The 21,106-nt window shown below is 43.6% G+C and overlaps 1 protein-coding gene across 1 annotated transcript in view; it reads right to left on the minus strand.

Moving 5' to 3' along the window:
- LOC115115274 (wnt inhibitory factor 1-like) overlaps positions 1-19,609 on the minus strand; it is a 70,290-nt gene extending 50,681 nt beyond the window's left edge. The window contains 5 exon segments of the mRNA XM_065021181.1: positions 1,912-1,936; positions 1,938-2,056; positions 2,939-3,047; positions 18,956-19,095; positions 19,339-19,609. Of these exon segments, the coding sequence (XP_064877253.1) occupies positions 1,912-1,936; positions 1,938-2,056; positions 2,939-3,047; positions 18,956-19,095; positions 19,339-19,486 (541 nt within the window). The 5' untranslated portion in view covers positions 19,487-19,609.
- Positions 19,610-21,106: the final 1,497 nt, after the last annotated feature.

A 21,106-nucleotide genomic window follows, 5' to 3' on the forward strand; every position in this document is an offset into this window, starting at 1 on the left:
CTGCTACACACTTTTCAACAACCTTTGACACCACAGGTAGTATACTAATGGGCCTGTAGTTACTCACGTCAGCAGGGTCGCCTGATTTAAAGATGGCCGTTATTATGGCCGACTTCCATACCCTTGGAAACACACGAGACCAATAGATGTGTTGGTGACCTTAGTAATGGGGCCAATGAGTGACTCTTTGTAGTTTTTTTAAGAAGGTAGAGTCCATCCCAAACACATCTTTGGCTTTAGAGTTCTTTAGTGAGCTAATCACCTTGTTCACCTTTGACTCAGAAACCTCCCCTTATGATGAAGACAGGTTGAGTGTCATTCACTGGCACTGAGCCCAAGAAATCAGTGGAGGGTTCTGTGTCAGTAACCTGACAGAGTCAATAAAGTAGGAATTGAAGGCTGTTGCTATTTCAACTGCATCCTGTGTTAGATTGTTATTCACCATGATTTCTAGTCTTTTTTGCAGTGTTACTATGGTCTTTCCCTGTGCTTTTTAGATTCTCCCATATCAATTGAAATTTCCCTTTTAGCTTCTAATTATGTTAATAAAAAAGTTTGCCTTGGCCTGTCTGATTCCTTTCATCACCTTATTTCTCAACATGGTAAACCTACGTCTGTCATGCTCCAATTTGGATTTTAGGGCTATTTTTAGAGCATAATCTCGTTCTTTCATCAATTTCCAGATTTCTCCATTTAGCCAGGAAGAGTGCTCTTTTGGCCAGGTTTGGATTTGATTTTCTTTTAGGAAGCCATTTATTGTAGTCTGGATTGTGGATAGAAAAACTGAGTATCAGCTTCCACGTCTGTATGGGACAAGAGATCATTCCAGTTTATTCCTTAATTGCTTTTTCAAAATAGTTTAATTCACTCTTAGGTATTCTGAGTTGATCCGGCTTTCTAACAGTAGAGAGGTTAAACCTGCTCTTAGACAGCTTTCTGGCTATAAGTGTCAGATTATGATCAGACAACCCAGTGACCATATTGAATGATTTAGTCACTCTCTCTCTGGTTTATTACTGAACACCACATCAATCTGTGTTTTAGAGCAACAAGTCACCCTGGTTGGCCCTTTAACTAGCTGTGTAGGTCAAGGTATTAGTGATCCGTTTGAGGTTTTTCCTACAACACTTGTCTTCATAATTAATGTTAAAATCTCCCATTAAGATGACCTCTTTCCCAAAAATCACATTCCCTAAGCATGGTATTAAACTGATCAAAAAACACACTTTTGGTGGAAGGTGGCCTATACATTCCAATGAGGGTAAAAGACATTTGGGGAGACAGTGTAACGTTCAGGCCGATACATTCTAGTTCATTATCACATGACCACTCAATTTGTTTACATCGGATATGTTCTTTAATGTAAATCATCACACCCCTCCTCTTCCTTCAATCCTGTCTCTCCTGAAAACATTGTGGCCAGGCACAATCAAAGCATATGGAGAGTGTTTATGGAGCCATGTCTCTGAGAGGCAGAGAAAGTCAAGGTTGGAGTCTGTGAATAGATGTTGAATTTGATCACTTTTTGGAATGACACTCTACGAATGTTCAAGTGCCCACCTAGTAGTCCCCCGGGCTTAGCTCGCGGGTCCCAGATGACTCGAGAGTGATTGACACATTGAAAAAAGTTACATTTTCTGTGTTTTCTGACGGCTGGGTTTAGGCCGTTTTGTTAAGGCAGCCAATCATTTTGATTGAGAGGGCAACCAATCATCTCTGGTGATGCTGAGAGCTAGCCAATCATCATTGGTGATATTGAGAGCCAATACTCCTCCTCTCCTCTCCTCTCCTGCTTCCCCTTCTCTGGTCTCCCCACCCTCTCTCCTGCCACCTCCTCTTCTAGTAGACCATTCAAAACAGAGGTAACATGTTAAAAAGTGTAAATTAAACTCTGGGAGCTGCGTTCCTCACCTCTCTGGCAGGTCTTGAAGAAGATAGGCGTTGTGAGGTGTCCTCAGGATGATGTTCCCACCGGCGTCCATGACCAGTATAGTGACCTCGAACGCCGCTACGCCATCCTGGTCTCCTAAAGCACAGGGAAGCCCCACCTGCACCACTTAAAACACAGAGAAACATCATGTTACAGCGCAGTAATCAGTATGCAAGCTATTATGATTGATTTCAAGCTATCTGACTGATTTCAAGCTATTGTGACTGATTTCAAGCTATTGTGACTGATTTCAAGCTATTATGGCTGATTTCAAGCTATTGTGACTGATTTCAAGTTGTTATGACTGGTTTCATGACTGATTTCAAGCTATTATGACTGATTTCAAGCTATTGTGACTGATTTCAAGCTATTATGACTGGGTTCATGACTGATTTCAAGCTATTATGACTGATTTCAAGCTATTGTGACTGATTTGAAGTTGTTATGACTGGTTTCATGACTGATTTCAAGCTATTGTGACTGATTTCTATTATGACTGATTTGAAGTTGTTATGACTGGTTTCATGACTGATTTCAAGCTATTGTGACTGATTTCAAGTTATTATGGCTGATTTCAAGCTATTGTGACTGATTTCAAGTTGTTATGACTGGTTTCGTGACTGATTTCAAGCTATTGTGACTGATTTCAAGCTATTGTGACTGATCTCAAGCTATTATGACTGATTTCAAGTTGTTATGACTGGTTTCAAGCTATTGTGACTGATTTCAAGCTATTGTGACTGATTTCAAGCTATTTTGACAGATTTCATGACTGATTTCAAGCTATTATGACTGATTTCAAGCTATTGTGACTGATTTCAAGCTATTTTTACAGATTTCACGACTGATTTCAAGCTGTTTCACTGTAGTGACCTGCGTGGTCTAGCGGTTAGCGCTGGGCTGCTGACTCAAACTCCTCCACTCTTTCCTGTTTGCTGTTCCGTCTCATGTGTTCAATAAACAACAACACTGAGAAGGGTAGCACGGATTCACCAGCTCCTGTCTCACCTGAGGGCCTACGTGGTACAGAGCCCAGGAGAGGAACGTTGACCGTGGGGTTGTCCATGATATCCACATCCATGGAGCGCAGTGTCTGGAACTCATAGAAGTACTCTGCCTGCGACACACACACGAATGGAGAACAGCTGATGACCCCGGATGTGTCCGTGCTAGTGTGCTTGCATGCATATACGTGTTTGTTTGTCGCACAGTGAGTTTGTGTTAGTACACACTGTAGCCCTCTCTAAATAATGTCTGTGTGTTGACCCTCCTCTCCCAAAAAGACGCGGCACATCTGGTCTCTCTCTCTAAATGACATCTGGTCTCTCTCTCTAAATGACATGTGGTCTCTCTCTCTAAATGACATGTGGTCTCTCTCTAAATGACATCTGGTCTCTCTCTCTAAATGACATGTGGTCTCCCTCTCTAAATGACATGTGGTATCTCTCTCTAAATGACATGTGGTCTCTCTCCCTAAATGACATGTGGTCTCCCTCTCTAATGAATGGTATCTCTCCTAAATGACATGTGGTCTCTCTCCCCAAATGACATGTGGTCTCTCTCTCTAAATGACATGTGGTCTCTCTCTCTAAATGACATGGGTCTCTCTCTCTCTAAATGACACATGTGGTCTCTCTAAACAGCCTTAATAATTATCTCTCTCTAAATGACATGTGGTCTCTCTCTAGTATGACTTTCCTCTAAATTGCACGTGGTCTCTTTTAAATTGCAGAAAACGACATCTCTCTCTAAATGACATATTGGTCTTTCTCTAAATGACATGTGGTCATCTCTCTGTAAATGACATGTGGTCTCTCTCTCTCTAAATGACATGTGGTCTCTCTCTCTCTAAATGACATGTGGTCTCTCTCTCTCAATGACATGCGGTCCCTCTCTCTAAATGACATGTGGTCTCTCTCTCTAAATGACATGTGGTCTCTCTCTCTAAATGACATGTGGTCTCTCTCTCTAAATGACATGTGGTCCCTCTCTCTAAATGACATGTGGTCTCTCTCTCTAAATGACATGTGGTCTCTCTCTCTAAATGACATGCGGTCTCTCTCTCTAAATGACAAGTGGTCTCTCTCTCTGTAAATGACATGTGGTCTCTCTCTCTCTAAATGACATGTTGTCACTCTCTCTAAATGACATGTGGTCTCTCTCTCTAAATGACATGTGGTCTCTCTCTCTAAATGACATGTGGTCTCTCTCTCTGTAAATGACATGTGGTCTCTCTGTAAATGACATGTGGTCTCTCTCTCTAAATGACATGTGGTCTGTCTCTCTAAATGACATGTGGTCTCTCTCTCTCTTTCTCTCTAAATGACATGTGGTCTCTCTCTCTCTAAATGACATGTGGTCTTTCTTTAAATGACATGTGGTCTCTCTCTAAATGACATGTGGTCTCTCTCTCTCTAAATGACATGTGGTCTCTCTTGTCATGTGATTGGGGGAGGCATGACAGAACACACACAGGGAGGGAGGGGGGAGATCCCAGAACAGAGAGATGAAAGGGGGAGAGAGGAAAGGGGAGACTGCCGATGTTCCCTCTATGCAGTGAATGCTTCCCAGTGTCAAAGCGTTTGATGAAGGGAAAGGTACACAAGCCGGGCAGAGGAAGAGGAGGCTAATCCTGCAGCTGAATGGTAATAACCAACACAGATAACTCTCCACCATGCAGCCTTTCATGCCCCAGGCTTTTGTTCCTAAGCTTCGCCGGCTGCCTTTGAAGTACAGGGGGTAACAGAACTCAGGAAAGAGAAGGGCCCTCTTTCTGTATCTCTCTCTCTCTCTAAATGACATGGTCTCTCTCTCTCATGTGACATGGTCTCTGTAAATGTTTGTGGTCTCTCTCTCTAAGGCGCGTGGTGCAACCTGTCTAATGTTGTGGTCTCTTCTCTCTCTCTCTCTAAATGATGTGGTCTCTCTCTCTCTCTAAATAGCCTGCAGGTCTGCTACGTGGCCTGCTGGTCTCTCTCTAAATGGCCTGGTCTCTCCTTCCCTCTCTCCCAATGACATGCCATTACCTGGATTACGATCTCTGTATGCTTTGTGTGTGAGTTTTGTGTGGATGTCTAAATTCTGGGACAGTCTTTCAAGGTGTGTGTGTGTGTGTGTAAAGTCTGGGTCCGTTCTCTCTGTAATGCTCAGAGATGTCAGGAAGAGAAATTGGTCATTACTTTGACTAAAATAAGTTTACAGTTTATTGGTGGATGGTTAGTCTCAATGGTGTTCATGTATGGGATTCTTTGTTTTTACTGGGATAAAGAGAATTCTCCCATCCATGAAACACACAAACCACTACAACAGGGAGAAGGATGAAGGCAAGATGAGAAGAAACCCAGAACTAAAAGAAGAGGGTGAGGAGGAGGAGAAGAGAGGAAGGAGGAGAAGAGGGTAAAGAGGGGAGGAGAAGAGGGTGAGGAGGGTGAGAGGAGGAGAAGAGGGTGAGGAGAAGTTTGATGAAGGGAAGAGGGCAGATACATGAGAAGAGGGTGGAGGAGAGAAAGGAAGAGATATGATATGTAGGCTAATGAAGAGGAGGAGAAGAGATGAAGAGGAGGAGAAGAGGGTGAGGAGGAGAAAGAGCTGAATGGTAGGAGGAACCAGAGTAAGAGGAGGAGATAACTCTCCACCATGCGGCGCTGTACCCCAGGCTTTTGTTCCTAAGCTTCATGAGCTGCCTTTGAAGCACAGGGGGTAACAGAACTCAGGGAAAGAGAGGGCCCATATAACCATCTCCTCTCTCCTTCCTCTAACTCTCATTCCCTCTCGCTCTCCTCCTCTCTCTTTCTATCCCTCTCTCTCTCTTTCTGTCCCTCTTTCTGTCTGGGTGAGGTGAAGGAGAAGGGTGAAGGAGGAGAGAAGAGAGTGAAGAGGAGGAGAAGAGAGTGAAGAGGAGGAGAAGAGGGTAAAGAGGAGGAGAAGAGAGTGAAGAGGAGGAGGAGAAGAGGGTAGAAGAGGAGGAGAAGAGGGTAAAGAGGAGGAGAAGAGGGTAAAGAGGAGGAGAAAGAGGGTGAAGAGGAGGAGAAGAGGGTGAAGAGGAGGAGAAGAGGGTGAAGAGGAGGAGAAGAGGGAGGAGAAGAGGGTAAAGAGGAGGAGAAGAGGGTAAAGAGGAGGAGAAAGGTGACGAGGAGGAGAAGAGGGTGAAGAGGAGGAGAAGAGGGTGAAGAGGAGGAGAAGAGGGTAAGAGAGGAGGAGAAGAGGGTAAAGAGGAGGAGAAGAGGGTAAAGAGGAGGAGAAGAGCGACGAGGAGGAGAAGAGGGTGAAGAGGAGGAGAAGAGGGTGAAGAGGAGGAGGAGAAGAGGGTGAAGAGGAGGAGGAGAAGAGGGTGAAGAGGAGGAGAAGAGGGTAAAGAGGAGGAGGAGAAGAGGGTGAAAGAGGAGGAGAAGAGGGTAAAGAGGAGAAGAGGAGGAGAAGAGGGTAAAGAGGAGGAGAAGAGAGTGAAGAGGAGGAGAATAGGGTGAGGAGGAGAAGAGGAGGAGAAGAGGAGTGAAGAGGAGGAGAAGAGGGTGAAGAGGAGGAGAAGAGGGTAAAGAGAGGAGGAGAAGAGGGTGGAGGAGGAGAAGAAGAGGTGAAGAGGAGGAGGAGAAGAGAGTGAAGAGGAGGAGAAGAGAGTGAAGAGGAGGAGAAGAGGGTGAGGGAGGAGAAGAGGGTGAGGAGAGGAGGAGGAGGAGAAGAGAGTGAAGAGGAGGAGAAGAGAGTGAAGAGGAGGAGAAGAGGGTAAAGAGGAGGAGAAGAGGGTGAAGAGGAGGAGAGAGGAGAAGAGAGGTGAAGAGGAGGAGAGAGAAGAGGGTAAAGAGGAGGAGAAGAGGGTAAAGAGGAGGAGAAGAGAGTGAAGAGGAGGAGAAGAGGGTGAAGAGGAGGAAGGGTAAGAGGAGGAGAGAGGAGTAGAGGGAGAAAGGGTAAAGGGAGAGAAGAGGGGTGAGGAGGAGAAGAGGAGGAGAAAGAGGAGTAAAGAGGAGGAGATAGGGTGAGGAGGAGAAGGAGGAGGGGGAAAGGAGGAGAAGAGTAAAGAGGAGGAGAATAGTGAAGGGGAGGAGGAGGAGAAGAGAGGAAGAGGAGGAGAAGAGAGTGAAGAGGAGGAGAAGAGGGTAAAGAGGAGGAGAAGAGAGTGAAGAGGAGGAGAAGAGGGTAAAGAAGAGGAGGGTGAGGAGGAGAAGAGGAGGAGAAGAGGGTAAAGAGGAGGAGAATAGGGTGAGGGAGAGAAGAGGGGTAAAGAGGGAGGAGGAGAAGAGGGAAAGAGGAGAGAAGAGAGTGAAGAGGGGAGGGAGAAGTGAAGGGAGGAGAAGAGGGTGAAGAGGAGGAGGAGAAGAGGGTGAAGAGGAGGAGAAGAGAGTGAAGAGAGGAGAGAGGGTAAAGAGGAGGAGAAGAGGGTAAAGAGGAGGAGAAGAGGCGAAGAGGAGGAGAAGAGGGTAAGAGGAGGAGAAGAGGAGAGGAGGAGAAGAGAGTGAAGAGGAGGAGAAGAGAGGGTAAAGAGGAGGAGAAGAGGGAAAGGAGAGGAGAAGAAGCGGAAGAGGAGGAGAGGGTGAAGAGGGAGAAGAGGGTGAAGAGGGGAAGAGGAGAAGAGGGTAAAGGAGGAGGAGAAAGAGGGTAAAGAGGAGGAGGAGAAGAGGGTAAAGAGGAGAAGAGGGTAAAGAGGGGAGGAGGAGGAGAAGAGGGTAAAAGAGGAGGAGAAGAGGGTAAAGAGGAGGAGAAGAGGGTAAAGAGGAGGAGAAGGGTAAAGGAGGAGAAGAGGGTGAAGAGGAGGAGAGAAGAGGAGGAGAAGAGGGTGAGGAGGAGAAGAGGGTGAAGAGGAGGAGAAGAGGTAAAGAGGAGGAGAAGAGGGTAAAGAGGAGGAGAAGGTGAAGAGAGGAGAAGAGGGTGAAGAGGAGGAGGAGGAGGAAGAGGAGAGAGAGGGTAAAGAGAGGAGGAGAAGAGGGTAAAGAGGAGGAGAAGGCGACGAGGAGGAGAGAGAGGGTAAAGAGGAGGAGAAGAGGGTGAAGAGGAGGAGAAGAGGTGAAGAGGAGGAGAAGAGGGGTAAAGAGGAGGAGAAGAGGGTAAAGAGGAGGAAGAGGGTGAAGAGGGGGAGGGAGGAGAAGAGGGTAAAGAGGAGGAGAAGAGGAGTGAAGAGGGTAAAGAGGAGAAGAGGGTGAAGAGGAGGAGAAGAGGGTAAAGAGGAGGAGAAGAGGGGTAAAGAGGAGGAGAAGGGCGGCGAGAAGGAGGAGAAGAGGGTGAAGAGGAGGAGAAGAGGGTGAAGAGGAGAAGAGGGTGAAGAGGAGGAGAAGAGGGTAAGAGAAGGAGGAGAAGAGGGGTAAAGAGGAGGAGAAGAGGGTGAAGAGAAGGAGGAGAGAGAGTGAAGAGGGAGGAGAAAGGGTGAAGAGGAGGAGAAGAGAGGTGAAGAGGAGGAGAAGAGGGTGAAGAGGGAGGAGGAGAAGAGGGTGAAGAGGAGGAGAAGAGGGGTAGAGGAGGAGAAGAGGGTAAAGAGGAGGAGGAGAAAGAGGGTAAAGAGGAGGAGAAGAGGGTAAAGAGGAGGGTAAAAAGGTGAAGAGGAGGGAGAAGAGGGTGGAGGGAGGAGAAGAGGGTAAAGAGGAGAGAAGAGGGTGAGGAGGAGAAGAGGGTAAAGAGGAGGAGAAGAGGGTAAGGGGAGGAGGAGAAGGAGGTGAAGGGAGGAGAAGAGGGTAAAGAGGAGGAGAAGAGGGGAAAGAGGAGGGAGAGAGGAAAGAGGAGGGAGAGAAGAGGAGGAGAAGGGGAGGAGGAGGAGAAGAGGGTGATTTTTTTAGAAGAAGGAATGGCACTGTGGTCCAGGGCCTCCCACCCAGGAGCGGTGAGGTCATGGCTCTGTGACCTAATAACAATGTAGCGCGTGGCCCTGGGGCCCCTGGGATTCCTCCTGACAGAGACAGCCCCTTCATGTGGCAGGGAACAATGCTCTCTCAACACAAGGGTTGTGTCCCAAATGGCACCCCTATTCCTTGCTTGGTCAAAAGTTTATGTGTCAAATGGCACCCTATCTCCTTCCTATCTTCTATCAAAGTAGTGCATTATATAGGGAATAGTGTGTCATTATGGACAGACAGTGTTTCCTATCTCTCTTCCTATCTTATATGATGTAAAAGTAGTGCACTATATATAGGGAATAGTGTGTCATTATGGACAGACAGTGTTTTTCCTATCTCTCTTCCTATCTTATATGGATGTAAAGTAGTGCACTATCTTCTAGATGAATAGTGCACTATATCGGGAATAGTTGTCATTATGGACAGACAGTGTTTCCTATCTCTCTTCCTATCTTCTATGGATGTAAAAGTAGTGCACTCTATAGAGAATAGTGTGTCATTATGGACAGACAGTGTTTCCTATCTCTCTTCCTATCTTCTATGGATGTGGGGGAAAATTCCACAATCAAACGATGATGGTTTATTTGTGTTTTCAGAGGACAATACTGGTGCCTTTAAACCCTTTCTAGATTACCATTCAGTCATGATTCAGAAATGATTTGTCACTCTGCAGTGGCATAGTGCAGTAGACTCAAATATTTTTCCCGAATAACACAAATATTGACTCCATCGGTGACTGAGTTGACAACGGTTACTCAAAACAGACATATAAAAAAATAAAAGTTTTAAAAAACATGAGTAAAATAGGAAAATGATTCATTTGAAAATCCCCAATAGAAACAACCAGTCTATCAGATCTTTCAGCCCCTGGTGTTTCTTGGCTAGTTCCATCGTTTTTTGTTCACATGCTAGGTTGTTTTTCAATTAGTTTAGAGTTTGCTGCAACTCTCTGCTGCTAGTGAAGAGACACGGAGCTTCTCATCTTCTCCTCTGACGCTGACACAGAGTGCTGTTACCACGGTAACGGCCCGTCCCTTAATACTTGACAGTCGATTGACGCAGCCGTGTGTCGATCTAATTAACAATAATACCCCAAAATTCCCATCAAAACCCATCAATTTAAAAAAATAGAGATATCTGTTTATTTTTATTTTTTTGCATTTGATACGTCTCAATCCACCGCATACGCCTATGTCGCACTTCCGCATCCGCGGTGAAAGGTGGAAAAGCTAGAGCGCCTGTTCATCAGACAGGAGACATCCCCAAATCAGTCTTCTCACAACCCGTCTGTAGCGTCAGAACGGTTTGGCCTACAAAACTAATAGGACCACTTTATGGAAAGATGAGACTCTCACGAACACGATGGTGTTACAGGTGACTCGTCTGAAGGAACCTGGTAACGGTTTAAAGAAAATGAATGGCAGTATGGAGGTAGTTTCGTGCCAATAAAAGAATATACTGTATATACTTCCTGAGCATTCTTATATCTCCTAGTTATAGGACAGACACTTCAAAACCTTATTCCTTATGATATATGTAATCAAATGCATTTCTATGGGCTATAGTAATAAAGGCCAAAATTCTATATTTCATCAAATAATAATTAATTAATTATACCCCAAGACAAAAGCTTGAAGTGCCTTTTAACAGGGTATGGTACACTGCTGGGGTTTTTCCCTCTCAACAGTTTCCTGTGTGTGTCAAGAATGGTCCACCACCCAAAGGACATCAGACAATTGACACAACTGTGGGAAGCATTGAGTCAACATGGGACCAGCATCCCTGTGGAAGCATTGAGTCAACATGGGACCAGCATCCCTGTGGAAGCATTGGAGTCAACATGGGACCAGCATCCCTGTGGAAGCATTGGAGTCAACATGGGACCAGCATCCCCGTGGAAGCATTGGAGTCAACATGGACCAGCATCCCTGTGGAAGCATTGGAGTCAACATGGGACCAGCATCCCTGTGGAAGCATTGGAGTCAACATGGGACCAGCATCCCTGTGGAAGCATTGGAGTCAACATGGGACCAGCATCCCTGTGGAAGCATTGGAGTCAACATGGGACCAGCATCCTGTGGAAGCATTGGAGTCAACATGGGACCAGCATCCCTGTGGAAGCAGTCAACATGGGAGTCCCAACATGGAATCAACATGGGACCAGCATCCCTGTGGAAGCATTGGAGTCAACATGGGACCAGCATCCCTGTGGAAGCATTGGAGTCAACATGGGACCAGCATCCCTGTGGAAGCATTGAGTCAACATGGGACCAGCATCCCTGTGAAAGCATTGGAATCAACATGGGACCAGCATCCCTGTGGAAGCATTGGAGTCAACATGGGACCAGCATCCCTGTGGAAGCATTGGAGTCAACATGGGACCGGCATCCCTGTGGAAGCATTGGAGTCAACATGGGACCGGCATCCCTGTGGAAGCATTGGAGTCAACATGGGACCAGCATCCCTGTGGAAGCATTGGAGTCAACATGGGACCGGCATCCCTGTGGAAGCATTGGAGTCAACATGGGGACCAGCATCCCTGTGGAAGCATTGAGTCAACATGGGACCGGCATCCCTGTGGAAGCATTGGAGTCAACATGGGACCAGCATCCCTGTGGAAGCATTGGAGTCAACATGGGACCGGCATCCCTGTGGAAGCATTGGAGTCAACATGGGACCAGCATCCCTGTGGAAGCATTGGAGTCAACATGGGACCAGCATCCCTGTGGAAGCATTGGAGTCAACATGGGGCCAGCATCCCTGTGGAACGCTTTCTACACCTTGTAGAGTCCATGCCCCGATGAATTGAGGCTGTTCTGAAAAAAAGGTTTGCAAAACTCAATATTAGGAAGATGTTTATAATGTTTTGTACACACTATGGCAACAACAAAAAATCAGTCTGGTTAAAAAATCTGAGTGGCTGGCAGATTTAAAAAAAAAAAAAAAAATGTACCTGCCACAAAGTCTGCTGTCGTAACGTAGTTTCTATGGACCCCGTAAGGTATACAAATGTCCTGTATATGCTACCTGAACCTGCATGACATGAGCCGTCCTCGCGCTCTCTCCCAGCTTGGGTAGAAAGTTGTGAGTAAAACTAGTCTATTAATGCCAAATAATAGTCAGTCCCTCAAAACACGAGCTTTACTATGGATTGTTTCATTATGCCGTGTTCATTTATTTGACCTTTTTTTAACAGTTAAGAACAAATTCTTATTTACCATGACGGCCTAGGAACAGTGGGGTTAACTGCCTTGTTCAGGGGCAGAACGACAGATTTTTACCGTGTCAGCTCGGGGATTCGAACTTGCAACCTTCCGTCAACTTACCTGGTAAAATAACAGATAAATAAATAGGTCTAGGTTGCGGGCCCGACTGTTTTCTATACTGAGTATTGCCACTCCAGACAGTCTTTCCAGAGGACATTGTGTATTATAGGTCCATTGGGCTGTACACAATTTAAAACTTAGTCTTGAATGATGCATGCCAAGATGTACCAGAGATAAGGGACTGTTGATATTGCAACCACACAACTCAAACATCGGTTCATCGGTATGAACCAAATCTTTTTTTTTGTTTTTTTTTGGTGGTTCAGTCCCTCAAGAACTGTTGTCTGCTAAAGATGATAATCTGTGTGCATCTGCCAATTTATTGTCTTGTTCAGTATCCACATGACCTGTCCCCAGAGCTTCCTATACGGTTCATGTGTTTCCATAACGTGTGGAGACCAGCAATTAAGGAGAATGAGAGTCTCAATTAACGACGTTTACAGAACTGCTGTACTTAAACTCCCTTCCGCCCAGTTGCCCTGATGTTGCTACGGCAACCAAGCTGTTTTCTGTTTGTTTTTTGTTTTTTTCATACATGTCGCAGCCGCGGAGAGATCGTTTTCTAAACTAAAACTCGTAGAAGAACTAGGCTTGCCTAAGAGGCGTTAGGCTCTCGGTCTGATATGGGCTTTTGAACACCTGAGTAAACTTCACTCACTGCACTGACGTCTTCGTAGCTTCGATCACGGCGTTTGTTCACTGATATCCCCTTATACTGTTTTCTTTTCACTGTTTCAGTCACATTCCTGAAGCCCAAGAAACAGACACTTAAGCTTCCTAGTACATACGGAAATTAAAACGGTTTATGAATTATTTTTTTTTGGAGGGTTACTGTAAATATTATTTATTAATTTAAAAAAATAAAAATAAATAGACATCGTTGACATTCGCATGGGCCCACAGTGATTGCGGGTCCCCTGCCTTGAATAAAAGATGGCTGTCGTTTTATGGGCTCTTAAACAATCGTGTTCTTATGTTCATTTTTTTGTTGGTTAAGAGCTCATCAGTAAGCATTTTCACTGTAAGGTCTACCTACACCTGTTGGTTATTAAGGTCTACCTACACCTGTTGGTTAAGGGCCCATCAGTAAGCATTTTCACTGTAAGGTCTACCTACACCTGTTGGTTAAGGGCTCATCAGTAAGCATTTTGGCTGTCGTCTTACACCTGTTGGTTATTAAGGTCTACTTACACCTGTTGGTTTTTGTTGGTTAAGAGCTCATCAGGTCACTGTAAGGTCTACCTACACCTGTTGGTTATTAAGGTCTACCTACACCTGTTGGTTAAGGGCCCATCAGTAAGCATTTTCACTGTAAGGTCTACCTACACCTGTTGGTTGCCTCATGGTTATTAAGGTCTACCTACACCTGTTGGTTATTAAGGACTAAGGGCCCATCAGTAAGCATTTTCACTGTAAGGTCTACCTACACCTGTTGGTTAAGGACTCATCAGTAAGCATTTTCACTGTAAGGTCTACCTACACCTGTTGGTTATTAAGGTCTACCTCACCTGTTGGTTAAGGGCCCATCAGTAAGCATTTTCACTGTAAGGTCTACCTACACCCTGTTGGTTAAGGCCTCATCAGTAAGCATTTTCACTGTAAGGTACACCTAGGCCTCATCAGTAAACACCTGTCTACCTACACCTGTTGGTTAAGGGCTCATCAGTAAGCATTTTCACTGTAAGGTCTACCTACACCTGTTGGTTATTTTTCACTGTTAAGGGCCCATCAGTAAGCATTTTCACTGTAAGGTCTACTTACACCTGTTGGTTGGTTAAGGGGTCTACCTCACCTGTTGGTTAGGGCCCATCAGTAAGCATTTTCACTGTAAGGTCTACCTACACCTGTTGGTTAGGCCCATCAGGCTGTAAGGTCTACCTACACCAGGCCTCATCAGTAAAGCATTTTCACTGTAAGGTCTACCTATACCTGTTGGTTACCTACACCTGTTGGTTAAGGCCTCATCAGTAAGCATTTTCACTGTAAGGTCTACCTACACCTGTTGGTTATTAAGGTCTACCTACACCTGTTGGTTAAGGGCCCATCAGTAAGCATTTTCATTTTCACTGTAAGGTCTACCTACACCTGTTGGTTAAGGGCTCATCAGTAAGCATTTTCACTTTCTACCTACAAGGGCCCATCAGGCATTTTCACTGTAAGGTCTACCTACACCACCTGTGGTCTACCTACACCTGTTGGTTAAGGCCTCATCAGTAAACATTTTCACTGTAAGGTCTACCTACACCTGTTGGTTAAGGGCTCATCAGTAAGCATTTTCACTGTAAGGTCTACCTACACCTGTTGGTTATTAAGGTCTACCTACACCTGTTGGTTAAGGGCCCATCAGTAAGCATTTTCACTGTAAGGTCTACTTACACCTGTTGGTTAAGGGCTCATCAGTAAGCATTTTCACTGTAAGGTCTACCTACACCTGTTGGTTAAGGGCCCATCAGTAAGCATTTTCACTGTAAGGTCTACCTACACCTGTTGGTTAAGGGCCCATCAGTAAGTACATTCTACCTACACCTGTTGGTTAAGGGCTCATCAGTAAGCATTTTCACTGTAAGGTCTACCTACACCTGTTGTATTAGGCGCACGTGACAAATAACATTTGATTTGATTTTGATTTGAGGGTGATCCACAGGTGTCTGGTACGCCAGTGAGTGTCTGGTGGACCAAAACAGTTCCCACCCGGACATTAGACAACATTCTGAAAGAGTTCATGTTTTTACGGAGTCAACAAAAGTGAGTTTTCTTTTACTCAAGTGGTATAACACAAACATAATTAAATGTAACATATTTTATATCCAAAATTCATATTCTATAAGGCAGATGGATTTGACAGTTTATGGTTGTGACAATGGTGATTTCAATATTGTTTGTTTAAATCTACCAAAAGTAGAGAACTTTCCAGACTAGGAGTGGCCTTGTTGCACTACATGTAAAGAGGACATAAACAGGGGTCCTTTATGGTATAGCCGTCCCTGCATTCCTGATTCATTTAGGCTCCATTCCAGACATTATTATGAGCCGTCCCTCCCATCTGCAGCCTCCACTGGTTCATATGCTATCTGGGGGCCCGGCCTTCGGGGGGGGTTGCAACCCCTATACGTATATATATATATACAGTACAAGTCAAAGTTTGGACACACCTACTCATTCAAGGGTTTTTCTTTATTTTTAAAACTATTTTCTACATTGTAGAATAATAGTGAAGACATCAAAACTATGAAATAACACATATGGAATCATGTAGTAACCAAAAATAGTGTTAAACAAATCAAAATATATTTTATATTCTTCAAAGTAGCCACCCTTTGCCTTGATGACAGCTTTGCACACTCTTGGCACTCTCTCAACCAGCTTCATGAGGTAGTCACCTGGAATTATTTTAATTAACCTCTTCCCTCTACTCGGGACGCTTGCGTCCCAACTAAACTCTGGAAATGCAAATGTGCTACGCTAAATGCTAATAGTATTAGTTAAAACTCAAACGTTCATTAAAATACACATGCAGGGTATCGAATTAAAGCTACACTCGTTGTGAATCCAGGCAACAAGTCAGATTTTTAAAATGCTTTTCGGGCGACAGCATGAAGCTATTATCTGATAGCATGCACCAATACACTACAACACAAAAGCACAGCAGGGGACGTAAACAAAATAATTAGCATTTCGGCGTTACACAAACCGCACAATAAAATAGAAAACAGTCATTACCTTTCACCATCTTCTTTGTTGGCACTCCTAGATGTCCCATAAACACTATTGGGTCTTTATTTCGATTAAATCGGGCCATATAAAGCCAAGATATCGTTATATGTAGACTGTGTGATAAACGAAAAAAACAGCGATTTCACAACGTAACGTCATTTTTTAAAATTCAAAAAGTAGACGATAAACTTTCACAAAACACTTCGAAATACGTTTGTAATGCTACTTTAGGTATTAGTAAACGTTAATAAGCGATAAAAATCATCAGGAGGCGATGTAAAAATCATTAGCTGTCGTCTTGGAAAAATTTCACGAGAGAGCTCTTCCAAATGATCTGGGCGGAGACTGGAGGTAAGTGGTTCCCTGATTCGGTTCAACCAAGAATCAAAGATGATTCAATTCACAAGACTCTAGACAACATGGGGATGCTGTGGGAGTTGAATCCTCGGTCTTATCTAATTCGGCTCACTGTGAACAATTGCTGGAAGTGGCGCAAGGATATTTATTTCCATTTTCTGTGATCAGGTTTTCCTGCGCTTTCCGATGTAACGCACGTTATGTTATAGCCACAGTCGTGATTTAACCCGTTTTAAAAACGTCCGAGTGTTTTCTATCCACACATTCTAACCATATGAACGTACTATATTCCTGGCATGAGTAGCAGGGCGCTGAAATGTTGCGCGATTTTTAACAAAATGTTCAAAAAAGTAGAGGGTAGGAGCAACTAGTTTTAACAGGTGTGCCTTCTTAAAAGTTGATTTGTGGAATTTCTTTCCTTCTTAATGCGTTTGAGCCAATCAGTTGTGTTGTGACAAGGTAGGGTTGGTATACAGAAGATAGCCCTATTTGGTAAAAGACCAAGTCCATATTATGGCAAGAATAGCTCAAATAAGCAAAGAGCAATGACAGTCCATCTTTACCTTAAGACATGAAAGTCAGTCAATATGTAAAATATCAAGGACTTTGAAAGTTTCTTCAAGTGCAGTCACAAAAACCATCAAGCACTATGATGAAACTGGCTCTCATGAGGACCGCCACAGGAAAGTAAGACCCAGAGTTACCTCTACTGCAGAGGATAAGTTCATTAGAGTTTACCAGCCTCAGAAATTGCAGCCCAAATAAATGCTTCACAGAGTTCAAGTAACAGACACATCTCAACATCAACTGTTCAGAGGAGACTGCGTGAATCAGGCCTTAAAGGTAAAAAACACTACTAAGGACACCAATAAGAAGAAGAGACTTGGTTGGGCCAAGAAACACGAGCAATGGACTTTAGACATGGAAATCTGTCCTTTGGTCTGATGAGTCCAAATTTGAGATTTTTGGTTCCAACCGCCGTATCTTTGTGAGACGCAGAGTCGAACAGATGATCTCTGCATGAGTGGTTCCCACCGTGAAGCATGGAGGAGGAGTTGTGGTGGTGTGGGGGTGCTTTGCTGGTGACACTGTCTGATCTATTTAGAATTCAAGGCACACTTAACCAGCAAGGCCATCACAGCATTCTGCAGTGATACGCCATCCCATCTGGTTTGCGCTGGGACTATCATTTGTTTTTCAACAGGACAATGACCCAAAACAACTCCAGGCTGTGTAAGGGCTTTTTGACCAAGAAGGAGAGTGATGGAGTGCTGCATCAGATGACCTGGCCTCCACAATCACCCGACCTCAACTCAATTGAGATGGTTTGGAATGAGTTGGACAGCATAGTGAAGTACTCAGTATATGTGGGAACTCCTTCAAAACTGTTGGAAAAGCATTCCAGGTGAAGCTGGTTGAGAGAATGCGAAGAGTGCAAAGCTGACATCAAGGCAAAGAGTGGCTACTTTGTAGAATCTAAAATATAACATATATTTTGATTTAAAACTTTTTGGGTTACTTATTTCATAGTTTTGATGTCTTCACTAGTATTCTACAATGTAGAAAATAGTAAAAAAAAGAAAAAGAAAAACCCTTGAATGAGTAGGTGTGTCCAAACCTTTTGACTGGTACTGTATATAAATAAATGAATAAATACATAAATAAATATAGCCTAGGCTCCTTGTGAAGTCTTCATGAAGCTCAATGTCTTTGAACATAAAAGAGGGTACATTTGCATCCTCATTACATGATTACCATCAATAGTTTATAACCGTTTTATGTGTGTTATACATAAATGTCAATATTGTCCAGTGGCCTCAACAGTAGGTTACCAAATCACTTATAGGAGAGAGAAGACTTGTTTGAAAGGCATTTTTGTGTAGATAAATAATATAATTTTGCCACTTCACTGACTGTTATTCCCAGAGCTGTTTTAATAACAAAGCTTATGAACAAGGACCTCATTGCAAAAAAGCGATTCCAAATGGAACCTTCTTCTCCTTCTCAGTTCCAATAAAGAACGCGGGATGGGTCTGGCACGCGTCTGAGAATTTGACCAATGTTTTCAAAAGCGCAGATGGACCAGATGTTTTGCACATGTCCTAGATGCGGCCTGGCGGCGCCCCGGCGCTTTGATCCGTGGCGGCAGGTCCACGACACCGACGTGTAAAATACCGCAAGAGATGGGAATTACAATATTAAAAAAAGGAAACTGGTCAGAGAGCTCAAGCTAAATCTCTTTTCAAATCAATCATCTACTGCTACCGCGCGCATAGGCTTCTCTTTAAACCTCAAAATTGCGAGGTTGTTTGATCAGAATTGAGCCTTTGATGTAGGGAAAGCGTGAGAAACAATAGTTCAGAAGAAATGTGGACTAGTTTTTGAATGAAGGTTTTAAGTGTGGGGGATAGTCAGTGGCTCTTGTCTAGTTTATTGATCTTTACCGAGACAATAATTTCAAAGACATTCTTAATTTGAAGTTCGTTTTTTAAATGCATAATGTGGTTAATCAATGCATACTAAACATTGGCTATTAACCTATAGATTCAAAATAATAAGAAAAACAACCTTTATCATTATTTTATAAAAACAAAATGATTTGCAGCCTTATCGCCATATAGAATTGCGCACTAGTCACCGCATTGCGCACCGGCTACAATTACGCGCATGTTCTCAGATCAATAGCCTTTGATAAAGCCTATCGATGACCACTAAAAGTATTACAATAGATGGAATCCAATACACACATTTTCCTCTTTTCAAATGAAAGTAGGCCTATAGACTAATGTGACTCTATCACCGTCTCCTACCTGTTCAGTAGCTTGCCAGGTGAAGTTGACGTTCTGGATATTGACAGGTATCGCAGGCATCCTCTGCTGGGCCTTTCTGAAGTCCGTTGTGAATGGAGCCATCTTTCCCTCTGACACGATCAAGATGTCCTCCTCGAAACCTGCACAATAACACACACTGACATTTCAACAAGAGCATTTAAAAACACACGCGGAAGCGCATGGGGGTGTCTACAAAGTTGAACTCAGTCCAATATAATAGGGGTTACAGTGTATGTAACTCAACCCTTTAACCTTTAAAGTTAAAGTTATAATACATATTTTCTATGTATTTCTATTTCTTTAATAAGCTAATTCAAGTGACACTGTAACATTGGATTCATTGAAAAATAAACGCTACTTACCAATTAGGATTCTGGCTTGGTTGGCATCAATCCACATGTACAAACTTCCCTGCTGCTCCTGCGCAGCTTTGGACATCAAACCACCCAAAAGTAGAAGAAGGCACGTTTTGATGGGGGACAGAAGAACAGAGGCTGTCTCGGTAGCCATCCTGAGTTGCAAGCCTCTCAAATCTAACCCTTTTAAATTGTAAATGTATCTCCGGTTCGGCTCTCCTCGTAGTTAAATTGTGTGTCTGTGTATGCTGGGTTTCCCACTGTACTCAAGTCTGGTATGCCGTGAGTGAGCCTCTTTCATTGACAGTGAGACGCCTGCGCTACGTCGCAAGCTACTTGTACACAGCGGGTGCTGTAGGGAGGGTATGCGGCCACACGGTGGCGCAGTGGGACATGGGAAGTAAAGAGTTGGTGCACATTTAGTTAGGCTATGCCTGCCTATTGATTAATGAGATAGGAAGTAAATGGCGTAACATGTTGACAAGCAACTGGCACTATAAATACTTATTTATTGGTCTGAGTAAAGGTCTAATCTTTCCCTGATTTAAATTTTTTCACTTTATTTTTACCCACACATCCGTTTTTCTGACGAATCCCAGCAACAAAAAACAACAACATAACAATCATTATAAATTATAGCCTACAAAATATTCACATGGTGATGAGAATTGCATGATGTAGCTAGCGGACCTATTATCATAAAACAAAAATGTGTTTGTTGCACTGACTCAATTCAAGCCTCCAAAATAGGAAGAGAAAAAGGGTGGAGGGACGGGGGGGCTTCAAGACAAATCATCTCCCTGTGTGGTCTTTCTCTTATAAGGCCCATAAACTCTCCAAGATAAACACTTCAGATTGTGGTATGTCACCTGGTGCCCATATTCTAAAGGATGGTAATACTGAGCTGTTCGAATGGAAACGGGCGAGAAATGCAGAAATGCCAGACACGTGTTATTTTATTGCATTCCAACAGAGTTTTGTCAATGACAATTGGTGTTATTCATGATTAAATATTTCAAATCAATATCACTAGATTACGGAAGAACAAATGCCATAGGCTACACTGAGTGTAACATGTTTTTTCCTGCCTACAGTATGTAAGGTAACAGGACATGCCTACAGTATGTAAGGTATCAGGACAGTCTCATACAGTATGTTTGCACACATTATATATAGACTTTTTCTACTGTATTATTGACTGTATGTTTGTTTACATTTACATTACATTTACATTACATTACTCCATGTGTAACTCTGTGTTGTTGTTCGTGTCGCACTGCTTTGCTTTATCTTGGCCAGGTCGCAGTTGTAAATGAGAACTTGTTCTCAGCTAGCCGACTTGGTTAAATAAAATGTGAAATACAAAAATAAATAAATAAAAATATACTAGGCCTTTTACCATATCGTTAGGTGGTTTATGCAAAAACAGTGTACAGTACTCACAATACACAATAAATAATAGGCTATAGATTCCTATAGACTATTACAGGAATTATGCGCCGTTGGAGCTCGGGCGCTTAATTATTTCACTGTACACTGAAACTACATCTGCGACCCTGAGTACGTGACTAAACAAACATCGAATCTACAGTAGCGAGATGCGGAAAATCACCAACCATGTATTTGATTGGATCAACCTTTAGCCTCCAATACGAGGAATCAATATTCACATAAAACAATATGTTTATACAACGACGCATTTACTACAACTCTGTCAGACACTAGATATAACCTACTATTATACGTGACTGTTCTTATAGCAGCTCATTGAGAC

Source organism: Oncorhynchus nerka, linkage group LG8 (assembly GCF_034236695.1).
Source record: "Oncorhynchus nerka isolate Pitt River linkage group LG8, Oner_Uvic_2.0, whole genome shotgun sequence".
NCBI lineage: Eukaryota > Metazoa > Chordata > Actinopteri > Salmoniformes > Salmonidae > Oncorhynchus > Oncorhynchus nerka.